The sequence below is a fragment of the Typopeltis vanoorti genome, chromosome 15 (genome assembly GCF_054136105.1).
Source record: "Typopeltis vanoorti isolate ZY-2024b chromosome 15, IOZ_Tvanoo_1.0, whole genome shotgun sequence".
Lineage (NCBI taxonomy): Eukaryota > Metazoa > Arthropoda > Arachnida > Uropygi > Thelyphonidae > Typopeltis > Typopeltis vanoorti.
In genome coordinates, this window is record NC_143563.1 from 44,646,093 (window position 1) to 44,665,351 (window position 19,259).

General features: G+C 36.9%; 1 protein-coding gene across 1 annotated transcript in view; it reads left to right on the forward strand.

Annotated features, from left to right (window-relative positions):
• Positions 1-19,259, forward strand: part of TyrRS-m (Tyrosine--tRNA ligase, mitochondrial) — a 116,497-nt gene that overhangs the window by 88,874 nt on the left and 8,364 nt on the right. Inside the window, exons 10-11 of the mRNA XM_090405237.1 lie at positions 7,043-7,109; positions 15,740-15,928. Of these exons, the coding sequence (XP_090261363.1) occupies positions 7,043-7,109; positions 15,740-15,928 (256 nt within the window). The remainder of the gene's footprint in view (positions 1-7,042; positions 7,110-15,739; positions 15,929-19,259) is intronic.

A 19,259-nucleotide genomic window follows, 5' to 3' on the forward strand; every position in this document is an offset into this window, starting at 1 on the left:
TCCTTACTTAATTATCGTTAATGGTCAACTGTCTTACTTCTCAATTGCCACCATATACAGGGTGTTCGGGATAAATTTGACAGTTTCGTAAGGAAAAAGAAAATCTTCTTTGTATCTATTAAATTTAATGAATTGACAAAAAAACATTACAGGCAGAGTTAATTACAATACTATCAACAAGATTTACTCAAAATAACCACCATTAGCATCGATCACAGCTTCAATTCTGCTTCGGAACCTCGAACAAGCTGATGCTACAGTCTCCCTGGGAAGGGCCGCAAAAACTGTTTTAATTTTATCCATTAACTGGGCTTTTGTATTACTGGAAGTGCGATTGGTGTCTTTTTCAACTGCTCCCCATACAAAATAATCCATGGGGTTAAGGTCTGGGGAGTTTGGAGGCCAAACATTTGGACTGGTGAAGTCGTAGAAATTTTCAGACAACCATTTTTGACTTTTCCCAGAGGTGTGGCAAGGGGCCGAATCCTGCTGCCATACATACGGCCTACCATTGGCTACCCTTGTTATCCAGGGCTTGACTACAGTTAGCAACTCCACGAACAAAGCCCGAATTCCAATGCCAGGGTTCTTCAACACCTGTTCCTGCAGATTTGCGAGAAATTCTGCTGTACGAACGCAATCAGATCGTCTGCTAGGGATCTTTCTTCTTGCTACATCCTCGTAGTCACCATTGCAAGTCTCTAGTTCATGCCTGATTGTTTTTACTGTATTCAGGGAGCATTGGGCAGCAGTCGTAATATCCTTATTTTGATGGCGGGCACGAATCATCATGATACAAGTTATTCTCTTCCATGATTCAGGTGGGTTCCAGCTATCCATCCTTTCTGACATCTTGTATATGAATGAAGAAGGGTCCAAACTTTTAAATGAAGAGAAGTGTGTGTTAATACATGTAACTTACGGAAAAATATAATTAATTATAAATATGTCAAATTTATCCCGAACACCCTGTATATGTTTCTACTATATTTTATCTTCCACGCTCTATAGTCTAACAAATTCATTTGTTTAACAACTGTGCCAGTTAGACTATACGGTGTGGTTCAAAATTCCATGTACAAACTTTGAGGGTAGAGAACATCAAAATCAACCATATTCACATAGAAAAGCATAACTGGAAATGCCACTAGAAGGTACTAACTGGGACACAAAGATATAGAAATAACACAAGGCAGTAAGTAGTGTAAAAAACTTTATTAGGCGTAACTGACAGTTCAGTAGTAGTTGGATACATAATATGGTTTCACATCAGGTGCTCAAAGTTACGATCATTAGCAGTGATGCATGCCTGACACCGACGACGCATTGATTGGCATACATTTTCGAAAATACCTGGAGTTTCCCAGATATTAGCAGCGCCGATGGTGATTCTTGCCACGAGGTCCATGTCAGAAGCAACAGGCGTTTCATACACCATGGCTTTAAGAGTCTCCAATAGAAAGAAATCAATGCTTGATAAATCAGGTGAGTATGGGGCCATGCGACGGGTCCACCAGGCCCAATCCATCGATCCCCAAAGGACCTGTCCAAATACTGATGCACAGAAATGCCAAAATGGGCTGGAGCTCCATCGTGTTGGAACCACATCTGCCGATGCACAGTCATTGGAACATTGTTCAGTAAATCTGGCAGACCTTCTTCCAGAAAGGTCCGATACTTCTGGGAGTCTAGTCGGGGTGGTAATGGTACGGGCCGACTAAACAGTCTGCGACGATACCTGCCCATCCATTAATGGCGAATCGTTGTTGTGCAGCATGTGATTGCACAGCGTATGGGTTCTCATGGGCCCACACATGAGCATTGTGGTGATTGAAGACCCCCCTTTGTGGGTAAATGAAGCTTCATCTACGAACAAAACACAATTTGGAAAATCGGGTCTACGGCACTTTTCTGCAGAAACCACTGCACAAATTCCACACGTCCTGATTGGACGTGTGGATAATCTTCGGCCATCAGTAACTGGACCCATTGCAGATGAAATGGATGTAAGGACTCAGAGTGCAAAACGCGCAATACACTGGATCGAGATACTCCTATAGCAGAGGCAATGGTAGTGTGCTTGTCTCTGGATTATTGGATGCAGCACTTCCTCTTCCATGGCGGGATTTTGCGTCGATCGTGGCTGCCCACTATCATGCCTGCGATCCCTGAATGATCCATAGTCGCACAAATTGTGATGCAAATGCTCAAACATTTGGTGATGTGGTACACATCTGTTTGGGTACCTTTTGCGATACTTTTGTACAGCGGCTCGTCCATTACCATCAGCTAACCCGTAAACAAAGTGCATGTCTGCCATCTCAGCATTCATAAAATGACGCATGTTCTTCATACGACATTGAAAGCTTGAATGAGGAAGCCCTAATTGCTCACCTGCAGCGCTAGCTAACAGCACCACCTATCACTTTTGGGTGGCGTTTCATGCTTTCCTATGTGAATATGGTTGATTTTGATGTTCCCTGCCTCTCCTCAAAGTTTGTACGTTGAATTTTTAACCTACCTGTATATTGAGTGCATGAGTATAAGATCTTAAACCAACGACAAAGCAGATATCGTTTATATTCGCTGCTTATATTATTCTTATTTTAAACTAGTCGCTTAAATGTAAATCTTAATAACTTCTATCTTATACTGGTTTGAATAATTTTTTTTAGGATAGTGCATTGACAGAATCAGTCCAGTATGTTGTTTACAACCCCATTTAATTAAGTCAAATAGAGCGATTTACTTATTACACAAAGCCATTACAATTCTCAATTCTCTATAATCTAATCTTAGTTCTAAGCTATTTCACAATCCAGTAACATTACCTGAATATAGGACATACCTTGGTTAAGCCTAATTCACCTTTAACATACAATATCTCACAAACATATACTCTTGTTCAGTATTATAACTACTTACGATATTTGTTCAGCAGACAGTCTCTCACATCAAACGTTTGTACACACGTAAGTCTTCTTTTTGTCTTTCCGCTTGCTGACTCATTCCTGTTGTCCCACTAAATTTCTTCCTTGTTTGAGTAGTTGATTATACCTTTCCTTGTTGGATCTTTAACATGCAGTGATGTATAGCGATAGAGCGACTCGGCGATCCAGGTAGATGACAAACGGCACTTCTCCTTCAATTCCTGACAATGAAATCTTGCATGACAGTGACTTCAGGTAAGGGAAGAGATAGAACCCCTAAGATAAAATTCCTTTCCGGCAAGCTGCCTTATATAGGCCCGGACTTCCCTTTGTGCGCATTTTTGGTCACATATTAACCTCTGGATATGATGCCATTATTCTTCGCGGGTCTTTGGAATTTTCCAGTTATGGCGATTATCAGAATTCTTCACTAGTTTTAGCATTAGACTTATGTATTTAACATTACTTATTAGACTTATTTGATGACATCATGCAATGCATTATTCTTAACAAAGCTGAATACAATAATATTACAGTAAACATAATTTCAGTCAAAATTGAACAATTGTGCGAGTGCATTCTCTTAAATTAAAAATGTAAAACTGAACATGATAAGTTATGAAGTCACTTATCATGAGAGATTTTACAGTACATTTAGTACCATGGATGGGTGTAAAATGGATGCATGTACGAAAACAGTGGATGGATGGATGTAAGAAAACAGTTTTGTTTTTAATGCTTTTCTTTATGACATAGGTGTGTTACTGTCTTTTCAACTTTGATTTTCTTGGAAATCAAGTACAGAAATTGATTTTTTAAAAAAATACAAGTAAGAAATGGATGTCAGACAGGATGTGAGAATTAAATTGACTTCTTTTTTCTCTTTGAAGTTGTTTTTATAATGCCAAACAACATCATCATTCACATTAATTCTTTGCTTACTTAAAAAATTAATAAATACATTGTAAGAAACATGTAATAATGATTGAATAAAAAATGAAATTGAATTTATTTATTTTTACTAGTAGCATAGATCACCATATTTAATTCAGCAAACTGCATACATGCATATAAGTATATATATAAATGTGAAGAACCACAAAAAAAAATGATATTAAAAGAACAGAGAGTAAAAAAGAAAAAGAGCTCCAGTCATACATAATTTGAGAAATGCTGGTCAGGTTTGTCAAGCATTTAAATCCAGTATAAATTCTAAATTGAGACTAATGACCAGTTATTTTATTGAGTTTAAACCTCTATTAGTTTCATGAACATTACAGTACACTTCATCAGGAGAGTTCATCATCATCAATTTCCTGATATGTATCACTGAGAGGTGTTCAGTTTACTACATGATTAAGTTTACATTACTATTAATGTCATAATTAACTCGTGCTTCTAAAGCATTTCTGACTGAATTAATCCACCTAGACCATGGTCTTCCTCTTGGTTCTCTTTTCCTACCATCTTGGCATCAAAGACCTGTTTTGCTAACCTTTCCTGACCTACTCTATTTAAGTAGCTATACCACCTTAGATTAGATCTGCTGACACATTCTTGAATGCTAATGATGTCCAGTTTATTTCTCATATCTTTTTTTAATTTTGAATATGATTCGTCCATTGATGCCATCAGTTCACTCCCCTAATTTTTCTTAGAACATTTATATCTGTGGTTTCTAGTCTTTGATCAAGTACTTTATTTCTAACCCAACTCTCAGATCCATAACTTAAAACTTGTTTGCACTGTGTTGTATACTTCTAGTTTGGCATTTTGGCTAATTTCCCTCTTATTCCATATAAATTTATTCAGACCTAAATTTATTTATGCCACTTTCTTTCATAATGTGATCCATATAGATGAGGAATAAAGTGTAAATAATGTTCTTCCTTGTCCTGCCCCTAATTTTACATCAAACCATCTTCCTGTATTTCCTTCAATGTTAACTGCTGACTGACAACTTAAATATAGACTATGTATTCCTCAGTATAATGTTCCATTCCCCCCATATATGAGGTGTGACAATTTAATTCCTGGAATGCACCTGTAAAAAACCTACATTCGGAACTATACATTACTGGCTACTGTCACTAATGTATAGTTCCGAAGTAGTTCCCTTGTGCAATTATACACTTATTTAGGCGGTGTTCCCATTTTTGGAAGCAGGCCTTGAACTCTTTTTTTGCAGAATACTCTTGAGTTCCTTTATCACGTTATGCTGGATATCAGCGATGTCAGAAAATCTTTGTCTATCCTGATGTCATCAGAAATTACTGGGAGCTAAGTCAGGTGAATAAGCATGATGACCTAATTCGGTAATCAATTTTTTTGCAGAAACTCTCTCACGATGAGTGCACTATGGCTTGCCGCATTGTTGTGATGGATGATCCACTTGTCAGGCCACAATTCGGGTCTTTTTCTCTGAACAGAATCTCATAATCTTTTCAGCACCTCTAAATAGCATTGTTGTTTGACTGTTTGTCCCTGTTCAATGAATTCATAGTGGACTATCCCCTTGATCAAAGAAACGCACCAGCATGGTCTTGAACTGCGAACATGAGATGCATGTTTTTTTTTGGGCGTGTTGAACTCAGGGTTTTTCCACTGCATGTTCTGGCATTTTGTTTTGTTGTACTGGAAGCACCAGGTTTCATCACCCATAATTACTCACAAAAATGTGCTTATTTGCAGAAAGATCAGTCACAACTTGAACCCACTGCTGCTTCTGTTCATTTGTCAAGATCCGAGGCACAAACTTTGCAGAAATCTTTTGCATACTCAATTTGTCAGTTAAAATTAACCTGACTTTCTCAATTCATTTGAAATTTATCAGCCACTTTGAAATTAATCACACACTTAATCATCTGTCAGACCGTACCAAATCTTGCACTCTTTTCACATTTGCTTCCATCATTTCTGTTTTTGGCTGTCCACTTCTGGGGTTGTCGTTCACATCTTGCCCAACTTTGAATCTCTTATGCCACTCAAAGACACCTGACTTTTTCAGGTGTCTTTGAGTGGCATAAGAGAATGGCATGGATGCCATATGCCACTTTCAACAGCATCAACATTTCAGTAGCAGTTTTGCTGATTTTCATACAAAATTTGATGTTAACACACTGCTCCAAATTTCGATCACACATTTTTACACCAAAGTTGACATGCAGATCTCTATTGCTTTTGCAATAGCCAACTAGCAAATGCTCTATCGGCTTGAGGTTTATGCATGCATGCATTAGTTAAAAGATGTACAAACCCCATTACTCATGTGACTCCAACCAAATCACCACGGGTGACACTACGCTGCCGTTCCGGGAATAAAATTGTCACACCTCGTAATTGTAGTGTTTTGAAAAGCTTTTCTCTTGGCACCTTCTTGTATGCTTTTCCAGATCTACAAAACTTAAGTACAGATCCTTTTCATATTCCCATAATTTCACAACTTTTATTGTTAAAGTGAAAATCTGATTGCAACAACCTATGTTTTTTGACTGCACCCAGCTTATTCTTCTTTAAGTTTCTCTTTCACAATCTTTCTCAACCTTTTTTCAAGTATGCTTGCATAAATCTTACCTGGAAGCACAGTTACTAGAGAAATTCCTCTATTATTCTCACATTCAGCTTTATTAAGTTTTTTGCAAATTGGTACTATGAGAGCTCTACTCCAATCATTGGGAATTCAATCAGCCCTGTGAATTTGCACTGTGGTGACTGCAAAACTTTTATACCTCCATACTTAAGCATTTCTAGTCAAATGTTATCTACTCCAGCTGCCATTCCACGGTTCAAGTTTATGATAGCTTTTTATACCTCAAGTAATTGATATGCACTCCTCCTTGCAGTTATCCAGTTTTGACCTTTAAGCATCCAAATAAAGTATCTGTGGGGAGGAAATACCCTCCCCCCCACAAAAAAGATTCAGATATTCTTCAGAGCTTAAATGCAATTATTGTAAGAATTTCAATAATTGCATTTAATCTCTGCTAACTTCTTCTGTTCAAATCTTGAATTAATTCCATTATGAAAGTACCAAGTTATCCTGAAACTTTAATTCATTTTAATTACATAATGTTTTCTTTAATTATTTTTCATTATTTTTATAATACTTTTAGAAAAATCCAGGTTCAAGATTTGGACAGAAGAAGTTAGCAGAGGATCTCACATTGCTGGTTCATGGAGGTATGAATAAAACAACCAGTTGTTTGTTTTTTGAAATTATGTAGACAATTTAAAGTGTGTTGTACTCATTAAGGAAAAAAAACTTCATTAAGGTACATTTTTGTTTGGACTAGGATAAAATGAAATAAGTGATACAAATTGTTGTTGTTGTTGTATAAATATACGTAAATTTATAGAAATATAAATTTACAAATTGTATAAATATGTAAAAAAGTGATTAAAATTTCCATTGGGTGAGTTTTATATTATTTTAGTTCTCTTTAGGTTTATACAATTTGTTAAGCTGTAACTAATAATATATTATTGCTGATATTGTTACTTGATCATCTGTAAATAACAGCGTATTTATTTTGTTATTCTAGTCAACATTTCTGTTCGTGGGTTATTTAAGGTATTCCACTGTATAAATATTTCATTATCTTCACATCATCGGCAAACAGTTGCACATCTGATGACCTTCCTGATGTCAGTAGTGTATAGATTGAACAATAATGGCCTAAGGACTGAGACCTGAAATATGCCACTTGTCACCTTAAATCTGGCAGATTCACACCCACTGTATATCACTTTTTGATATCTGTCAACCATCCCTTGATCCAAGTCAAGAGTTTATATTCCAATCTCATATTCTCCAACACAAAAGCATTTGGTAGGATATTCTCCAACACAAAAGACAACAGTCTTTTGTGTGGTATCCTATCAAATGCTTTAGAAAAATCCAACATTATCATAGTGTATCCATTCCCTTTATCCAACTCGGCCATAACACTGTTATAAAATATGAGCAGTAATAAATTTAGTTTTAATCCTTTATCCAAGTATAAGCAAACAAAGTTTGTGCCTGAAGTATCTTCAGGACTGAGCCAACTCGTGATAAAGGTGGACCAAGCTCTCATCACTGCTTGTCTTAGTATTTCCCATAATGCAAAGCACATCTCCTTGCAGACGTGTATAATGCTATGCATTAAGTGCGGTCTCGTCAGTGGGAGCCAAACTCAGAGGTGGTGATACTAAGGTGGAAGCAATGGAGAAGTCATATTTACCTATACGAGTTGCCAAAAGGTGTCTCACCTTATTATTAAATTACTCTGGATTTAGAGAAAGATGTTGGAAAAAACTTCCAAAATATGAGCAAATTGCTGAAACATGACATAACTTTAGTAAACCCATGCTGCACCTTGCATAGTATTGCTTGTTTTTTTCTACCCATTTCTGTATGAGAATTCTTACCAACTTCTCTAGTCTTCACTGAAGTAGGTAAGAATAGGTCGGTAGTTAGACACGTCAGTTTTTGCACCACCCTTGTACGTTGTAACTGTCACATTCCTGAGCTGAGATTCAAGTTATACAAACACGTGAAAGGCCTAGCCAATTTGGCTGAACATTTCTTTGGCAAACATGCTGATATTCCATCTGTCCCTATTAACAAATTCTTATCCAGGTTATGCAACAGCTCTTCAACCTCCTTTTCATGAACCTGTAATTCTTCATCCAATGTAGCAGTAGCTGTGTACTATTTTACATACACCTGGTTGATATATCTTAGCAAAGTGAGCACTCATTAACCTCATTGTACTTGAGTGTCAGAACCTCATTAGCTTCTGACACTCAAGTACCATCTGCATTCAATTAAGTTATTCTTTCACATTCATTCTTTCTGTTGCTTACGACATAATGATAAAATTCTACTGGAGTGCCGTCTAGCTTGCATGGACAATTTTTTTTCATACTTCAATTTAGCTTTTCACACAATACTCTTTACTTATCTGGCCTGAGCTTTATATATCATTCAACAGAAGAAATGAGTGGAAGGAGGGTAATTATTATGGGAGATTTCAACTATGGTAACATTGATTGGAAGGAGGAGAGTATACATATGAGGAAGGAATTGGATTTTATGTGGTTATTAAGGGATAACTATCTGTGACAGCACGTAATGGAAAATACTAGGGGTCAGAGAATGCTTGCCCTAGTAATTGCATCTGAGAATTTGGCTGTAACGAATATGACCACATTGCCACCAATTGGTGAGAGTGATCATAGGGTCTTGACTTGGGAGGTGGCTAAAGGTGTGGAATTTACAATTAAGACAGGGTACATGTGGAATTATTGGGCTGGTAAGTATGACAAGCTTAGGAGTTTGATTGGTTCAGTGCCATGGCATGTAAAACTACAAGGGCTGGATGTTGATAGTGCATGGGAGGCAGTTAAGAAGTGTTTGCAGGAGGCAATGGCTGACTGTATACCTAGAGTCCGAATAATAAATCAAGTGGGGGTTAAATGGATGAATAACACCATTAAGCTTGAGCTGCAAAAAAAGAAACAACTGTGGAGGGAATTTAAGGAGAAAGGTGACCGGTAGGCACATGAATGGTATAAAGCGTAGGCCAGAAGGGTAACGAATGTGGTAAGAAAAGCAAAAGCGGATTATGAAAGAACGTTAGCCAAACAGGCTTAAGAGAATCCCAAACAGTTTTTTCAATATGTTGCAAGTAAAAGAAAAAATGCATACGGCAGAATGATTTTAAAGAATGTCGATGGTAGGAAGGTAACCGATTCAGTTGATATAGTGGAATTACTGAGCGAGCACTTTGCAAGAGTATATCATCCAGGTGGTGACATTGCAGGAACAAAAGAACCAACAGCTTATACCGGAATTGTGGTGAATGAAGTGGAGGTGAATAGTCTATTACAAAACCTCAATGTCAGTACATCTGTGTGATTGGGTGGTATACCAGCTCGTGTCGTATGTGAAGCGGCTAAAGAATTGTCAGTGCCCTTGACTATTTTGTTTAATTTGAGTCTCAGGTCTGGGTTAGTCCCAAGGGGGTGGAAAGAGGGAAAAATAGTTCCACTGCATAAAGGAGGTTCCAAGACTGCTGTTGTAAATTACCGACCGATCAGCATATCAGGAATCGTTGTAAAGGTCTTGGAGAAAATTGTCAAGAGAAAAATGCAGGAATGGATAAATGAAAATGGGATACTGTGTGAGGGACAACATGGTTTTGTGAAGGATAGATCATGCCTCAGTAACTTGCTCATGTTTTATAACACAGTGATGGCTGAACTGGATGAGGGTAATGGGTTTACAGTGATTCTACTGGACCTTGCTAAGGCCTTTGACAGGATACCACATGGAATTCTAATCAGTAAACTGCAGCATATGGGGATGGATATAGGGTTGGTGAGATGGATAGGAGGGTGGTTGATGGAGAGATATCGGAGAGTGGTTTATTCAGGGGTAGAGTCCAAAAGATGGCCTGTGACTAATGGTGTACTGCAGGGTTCTGTTCTTGGACCAATACTGTTCAATTTGTTCATTAATGATATAGGAAAGGATCTGAGAGGAACTGTTCATTTGTTTGCTGATGCAAAGTTAGGTAGAGCAATAGTGTGTGATTTGGATAGTTTGGAGGACTGGGCTAAAGAGAATGGATGTCAATTTAATGTGGCAAAATGTAAGGTTATACATTTTGGGGTGAAAAGATTAGCAGCAGTATACTACATTGATGGAACTGTACTCTAGGAGATTGATGAGGCCAGGGATTTGGCAGTGTTGGTGGATAGGGAGTTGAAGTTTAGGGGGCACATCGCAAAAGTGGCTAAATCAGCTCATCAAATCACTTGGTTGCTGAAAAATACTTTAACAAGCAGAGACAAACAAGTTATTTTTCCTCTGTATCGAGTCTTGATAAGATCCCATCTAGACTACTGTGCGTGCCCAGATATGGGTGCCAGGGTTTCTTCTGGATGGGGAGGAGGTGGAGAGGATCCAGAAACGAGTGACCAAGATGATAGCAGGTCTATGGAATGAACCTTATGAGAACAGGTTGAAGATTTGTGGGTTGCAGAAATTGTTTGATAGGTGGAAAAGGGGTGATAGGATTGAGACATTCAAATTACTGAAGGGTTTCTATAAGATTAATTCAGAAGATATTTTTGAAAGAGCTAGGTTTTTTACTTGGAGAGTGGTGAATGAGTGGAATAAGTGCCAGAGTCTGTTGTGGGTGCCATGACTGTAAATGAGTTCAAGACGAAGTATGATAGATACTGTGTGAATGTTGAATAGTTGTTCTTGACATGATATTAGGGCCTCCCTCGATGAGTCTATTGACTCCTTGGAGTTGCCCTTAATAATAATAATAATAATATTTCATAACCCCTCTCTCTCTTATTCTCACGATATTCTTTCCACATCATCTTCTTCTTGTCAATCTCTTGCTTAATAAGGTTGCACATCCATTTCCCTCCCAACCTATTCATTCTTCGAACACTAGGGATATGTTCAGATATCCTCATTTAAGCACTGTTTCAAAGATTCCCATGCATTGCTGACATTTTTCCCATTTAGTAACTGAAACCATGGGACTAAAGATGGTATTCTCCTAAGTTGATCATCATTTCCAGCTGTGTAGTTTAGCATTTAACCCTGTTCTAATCGGAGCATCAGTACAATTAGATACTTCTCAAGAAAGCACAGCATGATCACTGTCACCAACTGCTGGTAACATAGCCATGTTCTTGACAGAGACCTCTTCTGATGCTATGAGCATATCCAATACTCTTTGACCTTGAGTTCCTTCTTTCACATACTGCTTGAGAAAGTTGTTTTGCAACAATTCAATAAATTCCTCTTCTTTCTTATCATGAGATTTCTCTTCTATCCAATCGATGTTTGGAAAATTAAAGAATAATGCAATGAATCACCCATAAGGCTAAATTGCTGATGCATTTCTTTAGCCCCTGCAACTGAGCCACCAGATCTGTAGCAACACTCACCATATATTTCATTCTGTTAACCTCCACTTCACACCAGATAGAGATAGACTCAAACACACCGCTACATGGGACATTGTTACCATCATTGTTTTCTTCTTTTCTATCCTAACTGGACATAAGTCATCTGATATCATTAGTAGTACTCCTCCCCCCTCTCCTATCTCTTTTGTCATTCCTAAAAATAGTATACCCATTAAACTCGATTCCAGTTACCATATCTGATTCTGATAGCCAGGTTTTACTAATGCCAGCAATCTTAGGCCACATCATATTCAAAAAAGCAACGAACTCAACCCCTTTGTTTCTGATGCTCCTGGCATTTGTGTATAGACATAATAAATTATCACCTAGCCTATTCTTATAATTAGACATGCAATCTATTTGGTCATGTTCTAGAACTTTGTCTTTTTCCACCCCTTCGCCACATACGCCCTCTGTCCAAAAAAGAAACCGAACTTTTGATAGAAAATAAAACACAGGCCAATTATAATTATTCAAATAATTTATTTCAATCAATATACTCTCCCTCAGCTTCGATACAGCATTTGTCACGGTCAATTAATTCGTTAAATGAATTTTTTATATTGGTTTTTGGGATACTGTTGAAGGTTGTGATTACTGCACCTTGAATATTTTCAGTGGTGTCGTATCACTTTCCTTTCCTCGGCAAATGCAGTTGAGGGAAGAGAAAGAAGTCACAGGGTGCTAAATCAGGTGAATATGGTGAGTGATCCAACACACAAACTTGGTTTTTTGCTCAAAAACTGTCGAACAATGTTTGAACGATGAGATGGTGCATTATCATGCAAAAGTGACCAGCTGCCTGCATCACAATATTCATGCTGTACACGACAAATTCTCACTATCAATCGCTTCAAAACTTCAAGATAAAACTCACCATTGACCATTTGGCCAGGCGGAATGAATTCTTTGTGGATAATGCCCTTGGAATCGTAGAAACAAATCAGCATTGTCTTTACTTTTAACTTCTCCAAGCGACTTTTTTTTTGGATGCCCCTCTTCTGGTGGTCTCCACTAAGTACTCTGGTGCTTTGTTTCAGGCTCATGCTTTGTTTCAGGCTCATACTCAAAACACCACGTTTCGTCACCAGTAACAATCATTTCAAGGAAGTTTGAGTCCTTACGAGCAGTTTTAATGAGGTCCTTGCAGTGTTCAATTCGATACATTTTTTGGTCGTCAGTCAACTTGCGGGAACAAATCGCGAATTCAATTTACGAAGGCCCAAACTCTTGGTCAAAATGTTGTGCACAGTTGATTTTGGAATGCCAAAATCATTTTCAATCAATCTCATGTACGATTTCTGGTTTTCTTTGATGAAATCACGCACTTTTTGGATGTTCACTTTGCTCAATCCAGTTTTTGGACGACCTGGCTTTTCGTCACCCTGAAATGTCTCATTTCATGACCACTTTGAAATCACTTAAACCACTCGTAAACTTGAGTATGGGATAAGCATTCATCACTGTATGCTTTTTGAAGCATTTGTTGCATTTCGGCAAAACTTTTACCAAGTTTAACACAAAAGTCAATCGCAGCTCTCTGTTTGAAACTCATTTTCTGACCATTCGTGAAAACACACTGTCACTCTTGGCACTATAACTCAGCTATTAATGAAACAAATGTCATAAAGAGTTGGCACAACACTAATGAAGGTTGCCGCTTTCAACAACAAAAAGATACAATAGGTGGCGCCACTAGTTTCTTCTATTTTCGAAAAGTTCAGTTTCTTTTTGGACAGAGTGTATGTTGTGAAGATATTCGTATCTTTATGATGTTTGCATACCATACCATAACTGAACTTTCACACACATTTTTCTCATTGCTCTCTTGATGATATATATATATATATCATCAAGAGAGCAATGTATATATATCATTCTCTTTGCAATATATATATATATATATATATATATATATATATATATATTATTTTTACAGTTTTTTCGAACATATAATTAAATGTCCACAATGTTTTATAAAGAATTTGTGCATAATAAAGAGAAAATTGGTTTTGTGCTGAATGTATTTGAATTACTAAATGACAGCAAAACATTTTTTTTTGCAAGGCATGTTAAAAAAAAAACTGAACTTTTGCTATAAAGACTTTATTGCTCATTTTACAACATTTTAAACACTGTCCCCTTGAAAGTAGTCCCCCTCCCTTAATGGGGATACAGTGTTCCCAATGCTTCTTCCATTGTTGGATTGCACTTTCTGTGATGTCATGTAGTTCTCTTATCATATTTTCCTGAATTTCCTCTATTGTTTGGAAATGATATCCTTTCAAAGAGGTTTTAAGTTTTGGAAACAGGAAAAAGTCTGCTTGGGCTAAGTCCAGCGAATAGGGTGGATGGGGTACAACGGATGTCTGATGTTTTGTCATATAACTGTGGGTGAGGAGCTGCGCATTGTCGTGGTGGAACAGACAAGTCTGGTTTTCCCACAATTCAGTTCTCTTCCTGCGCACAGCATCCCTCAAATGCGCTAAAACTTCCTGGTATAACTCTTTGTTTACCATCTGTCCATGTGGTACAAATTCATAATGGACAATGCCTTTCCAATCAAAAAACACAACCAACATCATCTTGATCTTTGACCGAATTTGGTAAAAATTTTACAGAGACATTTTAATTGCTTAACAAGTTTGCGGCAAAATTTCACACACACACACACACACACACACACACACATTCTTCTTCAAGCTCTTTCATTGTCACTTTGTCACTAATCTGATGAACAGCTTGTGTACGTGCTCACTTTAGCGGATGTAACTTGACAACTAGTGCTCATAGTAGAATGGGACAAATGAGGAGCTGCGCATTGTCGTGGTGGAACAGACAAGTCTGGTTTTCCCACAATTCAGTTCTCTTCCTGCGCACAGCATCCCTCAAACGTGCTAAAACTTCCTGGTATAACTCTTTGTTTACCATCTATCCATGTGGTACAAATTCATAATGGACAATGCCTTTCCAATCAAAAAACACAACCAACATCATCTTGATCTTTGACCGAATTTGGTAAAAATTTTACAGAGACATTTTAATTGCTTAACAAGTTTGTGGCAAAATTTCACACACATACACACTCACACACATTCTTCTTCAAGCTCTTTCATTGTCACTAATCTGATGAACAGCTTGTGTACGTGCTCACTTCAGCGGATGTAACTTGACAACTAGTGCTCATAGTAGAATGGGACAAATGGCAGTTTGTTGTCCAAACAGCATGCTCTCTGTTTGGACAACAAACAGAGAGCATGCTGGAGCTACCGAGTGCACCTACTTCTGGTAGGTGCACTCGGTAGCTCCAGCATGCTCTCTGTGCCAGTTTGCATGCTATTTAAAAAGTTCAGTCTTTTTTTTGAACACACCTCATATAACTATGAAGGTAAACATACCTTTGAGAACATCATTTTGCTCTACTTATTTTCTAATCCATTTTTGTAGCGTCTAACATGATTGTTTACTTCTCATCATATTTTGATGAATATCCTTAAGTGGAGGTAGTGATACTCGTTTCATCTCATTGATGTTCCAGTTACATTTCATTTTGTATAGATTTTAATATAGATTATTAGCTGATAAATGAGCAAATCTGAAAATAGATAATGAAAATTATTGCTTATAATAATATCTTATATATCTCAGAGGATATACGTTCCTGAAAACGGTGATACAGTGAACATTTCTTATAACAAAACTATTTTTTTTTCTTAGTGGGTATTTTAAAATGTTTTAATATGATTTAGATTTATAATTTTATTGGTAAGCATGTGAATAATAATCTATTACTGGAATTCATGTTGATGACTTTGTTTATTTTTAATTAGAGAAAGGATTACAATCAGCTAAAAATGTTACTGATGTACTCTATAACTCATCACTAGAAACTGTGTCTAGGCTGACAGAGGTTGAATTGAAACAGGCATTTCAGCAAGCCTCTTTTCAGGAACTTTTAATGGAGCCTGGAACCACCATTTTGGATTTGGCTATGAAGGCAAAGTGTTTTCCCACATTAGGTTAGTAATTAATGCTAATACAAAAATGTGATAGTATTTAGTAATAGAAAGCTTCCTACATTAGTATAGTAAATCAACAGTAATTAACAACAACAACAACAAAAAAAAAAAAAAAAAAAAACTACTCAGCTGTAATAGAAAGCAATATCACTGAATGTATATACGTTACTCTTTTAAGTGTTTGTACTTTATAAATGATAATGCATCTTATTAATCATCATCAAATTACTAATATGTTCTATCGAGAGGTGTATAGCATACTATGATAGAATATAACAAATTTATGTGATTACTAACTTCATGTTGACAATTTTCCTCCATATTAGTTTGGAATTTTCTCCAAATTGTCAGGACTCGGATATGATCAGATATTATATTTCAGTCAGTCTTCTTTAGCACTTCTTCCTGCGTCAGTCCATCTAGATGTTGGTTTTCTTTTTTTTATGACATCCTGGAAAACACGTATTGCTAACCTATTCTCTACCATTCTGATTAAGTGACCATATCACTTTATAGACTCTGCTCACACATTCCTAAATGCTAATAATGTCAAGTCCCCCCCCCCCCCCCCAATAATATTTTTAATATGATCTTTGCTCCCCAAACATTTCTCAGGACTCTCACTCATATCTATGATCTAGTCTGATAATTTTTTTTAAATTTTATTTCTAACTCAGCTTTCAGAACCATAAGCTAAAATTGTTTTGAATGCTCTCTTGTATACAACTAATTTTAGCATTTTTGTTTATAGTATAACCAAGTTTTTTCACTTGGTTATACTATAAATTAAAGATACCAAGAAATTGTATACTTGGTTTAATCCTTTATCCAAGTGTAAGCAAACAAAGTTTACGCCTGAAGTATTTTCAGGACTGGGGCAACTCACATATAAGGAAACCAAGACTTCACATCACTTACCTTAGTATCCCATAATGCAAAGCACATCTCCTTGAAGACATGTATAATGCTGTGCATCATGGGAAGGGTCACTACCGAGACCAGTTTCCCTGTTTAAGTGCAGGTTTACCTCTCCAAAAACGCGTGCGATCACTCAGATCACCCAATAATGAGCGACCATTTAACTTAGCAGTGGCTCTTCTCAGTGACAAGCACCCCTACCAAGTAATGCAGAAGTCACATTTTCCCTGGAATATCAGAACCACTGATATTCCAGGGAAAAGAATCAGCCAAGGAAGACCTAATCCGGCCACTCCAACAGACCCAAATCCCTGGATGCTCAAAAGCTCCCTAAGGCAGAAACCTTAAGAGAGGAAAAAAATTGCTCCCTGGAATCAAACCAACTGGTTTCAAATTTCATTGAGGTCTCTTCAGTGGGAGCCAGACCCAGAGGTGACATTAAGGTTGAAATAATGCAGAAGTCACATTTTCATATATGGGTTGCCAAAAGGTGTTCATCTTATTATTAAATTACTCTAGATTAGAGAAAGTTGTTGGAAGTTTTTTCACTTGATTATATTATAAATTAAAGATACAGAAATTATATACTTGGTTTAACCCTTTATCCAGGTGTAATCTAGTACTGAAAATATTTCAGTGGGTAGTACTAACCTCTGGGTCTGGCTCCCACAAGAGACCTCAGTGCTGAAGTGGTTGCTTTCCCTGATAAATGAGCAACTCTGCCTAGTGGTGGGGTGAGCCTGCCATTGGGCAGAGTCTCTTCTGAGGGTTGTCTCCAAAAGCTAGATAGGGGCAGAAGACCTCACTTGTTCCATATAAGGGAATAAAAGAAGTCAGCTGATTATTATTATTTTATTTATTACTTTTAAACACAATAAAAAATATCACATCAAAAAGAAGAATGTATATGAAAGTTTTAAAAACAATCGAAGTTGAGCAGTTTTCAAATATGAATTATAAATTCCAACATAAAAATTTATTATTGGCAAAAAATTGAGAGTGAAAAAAAAAAAAAAAAAAAAAAACCTTACAGATACTGTGAAAAACTGGGAGAAACATTGAAAAATTGGCTCAGTGAGAAGCATGTAAGCTGAAGACTAAAAAAATGAGAACTGTATATGAAACTCAAGACGTTTAAGATAAAATCCTGGAAAAGAAATTATATCAAAAATTCCTGGCAAGAAAATCAACACATGTTCATAGAGAATATAGAGAAAGCTGTGCTCAAATATGGAAGTATAAAAGTTTTATGGTGACTGCATTGCAAAATTCAGAAGGCCTGGTCAGAGGATCAAATTCTATATGATGGAGTAGAGCTCTCATAGTACCAGTCGATTAAAAGGGAAATAAAACTGAATGTGAGAATTACAGAGGTATTTCCTTATTGAATGTTCCTGATAAGATTTATGCAAGTATACTTGAGAAATGTCTAAGAAAAATTGCGGAAAGGAAGTTTGGTGAAGAACAAGCTGGATTCAGGCCAAATAGAAGTTGTCATGATCAGATTTTCACTTTAAGACAAATAGTTGAGAAATCTTGGGAATATAACAAGGATTTGTATTCAAGTTTTGTTGATCTAGAAAAGACATATTACAAGGTGCCATGAGAAAAGCTCTTCAAAAGGCTACTGTTTTATGGTATAAATTTATTTTGTATGGGTCCCCCCCCATCCCTTAGGATGGGTTGAGCCCTCCTAATGAGGGATTAAGTATGCATTTTATGACTGTAGATCCATGTGTGTTCACAGGGCTGATTTGCCTGTTCTGGGGAAAACTAGAGTTTCCAGTGAAAAATCCCTATCTCCATATGGGACTGGCTAACTCACCTTTAGTCAATAGAGACCAGATAAAGGTTCCTCGCTCTTGATAGGAATCAAGCCCAGGTCTTTCTGACCAAAGGGCTTCGCCTATACCAACTGAACTATGGAGACTCTAAAATGGGACATTATATCTAGCAACATATAGTCTCTGTTTAAGCTGTAAGTTGGCCATTAGAAGTGAAGGAGATACAGGAAGATAGTTTGATGTAAAATCAGGTGCACATTATCTCCACTGTTATTTGTTATCTATATGGATCACATTGTGAAGGAAAGTAGTATTAAAACTGATGTTGCACTGTTAATCTTAGCTCTTTACTTTATGCGGATGATGTTATATTTCTGAATAAATACAGCACTTCAGCAAGATTTCTTGACAAAATTGAATAATTGTTGTAATAAATTTGTCATGAAAATTAGCAATATAGATGGTGTAACTTTTTCAGGTAATATTATCATAATTTATCTTGTACATCCCTGAGGGTACATATCAGGAATTTGATGATGAAGTAGCTAAATGGAAGCTCTGGGAAGAATATAGAACATAAATATCTTGAAGGTGATAAAATGTTCTGGAGTCTATTGAAAATTCTTAGA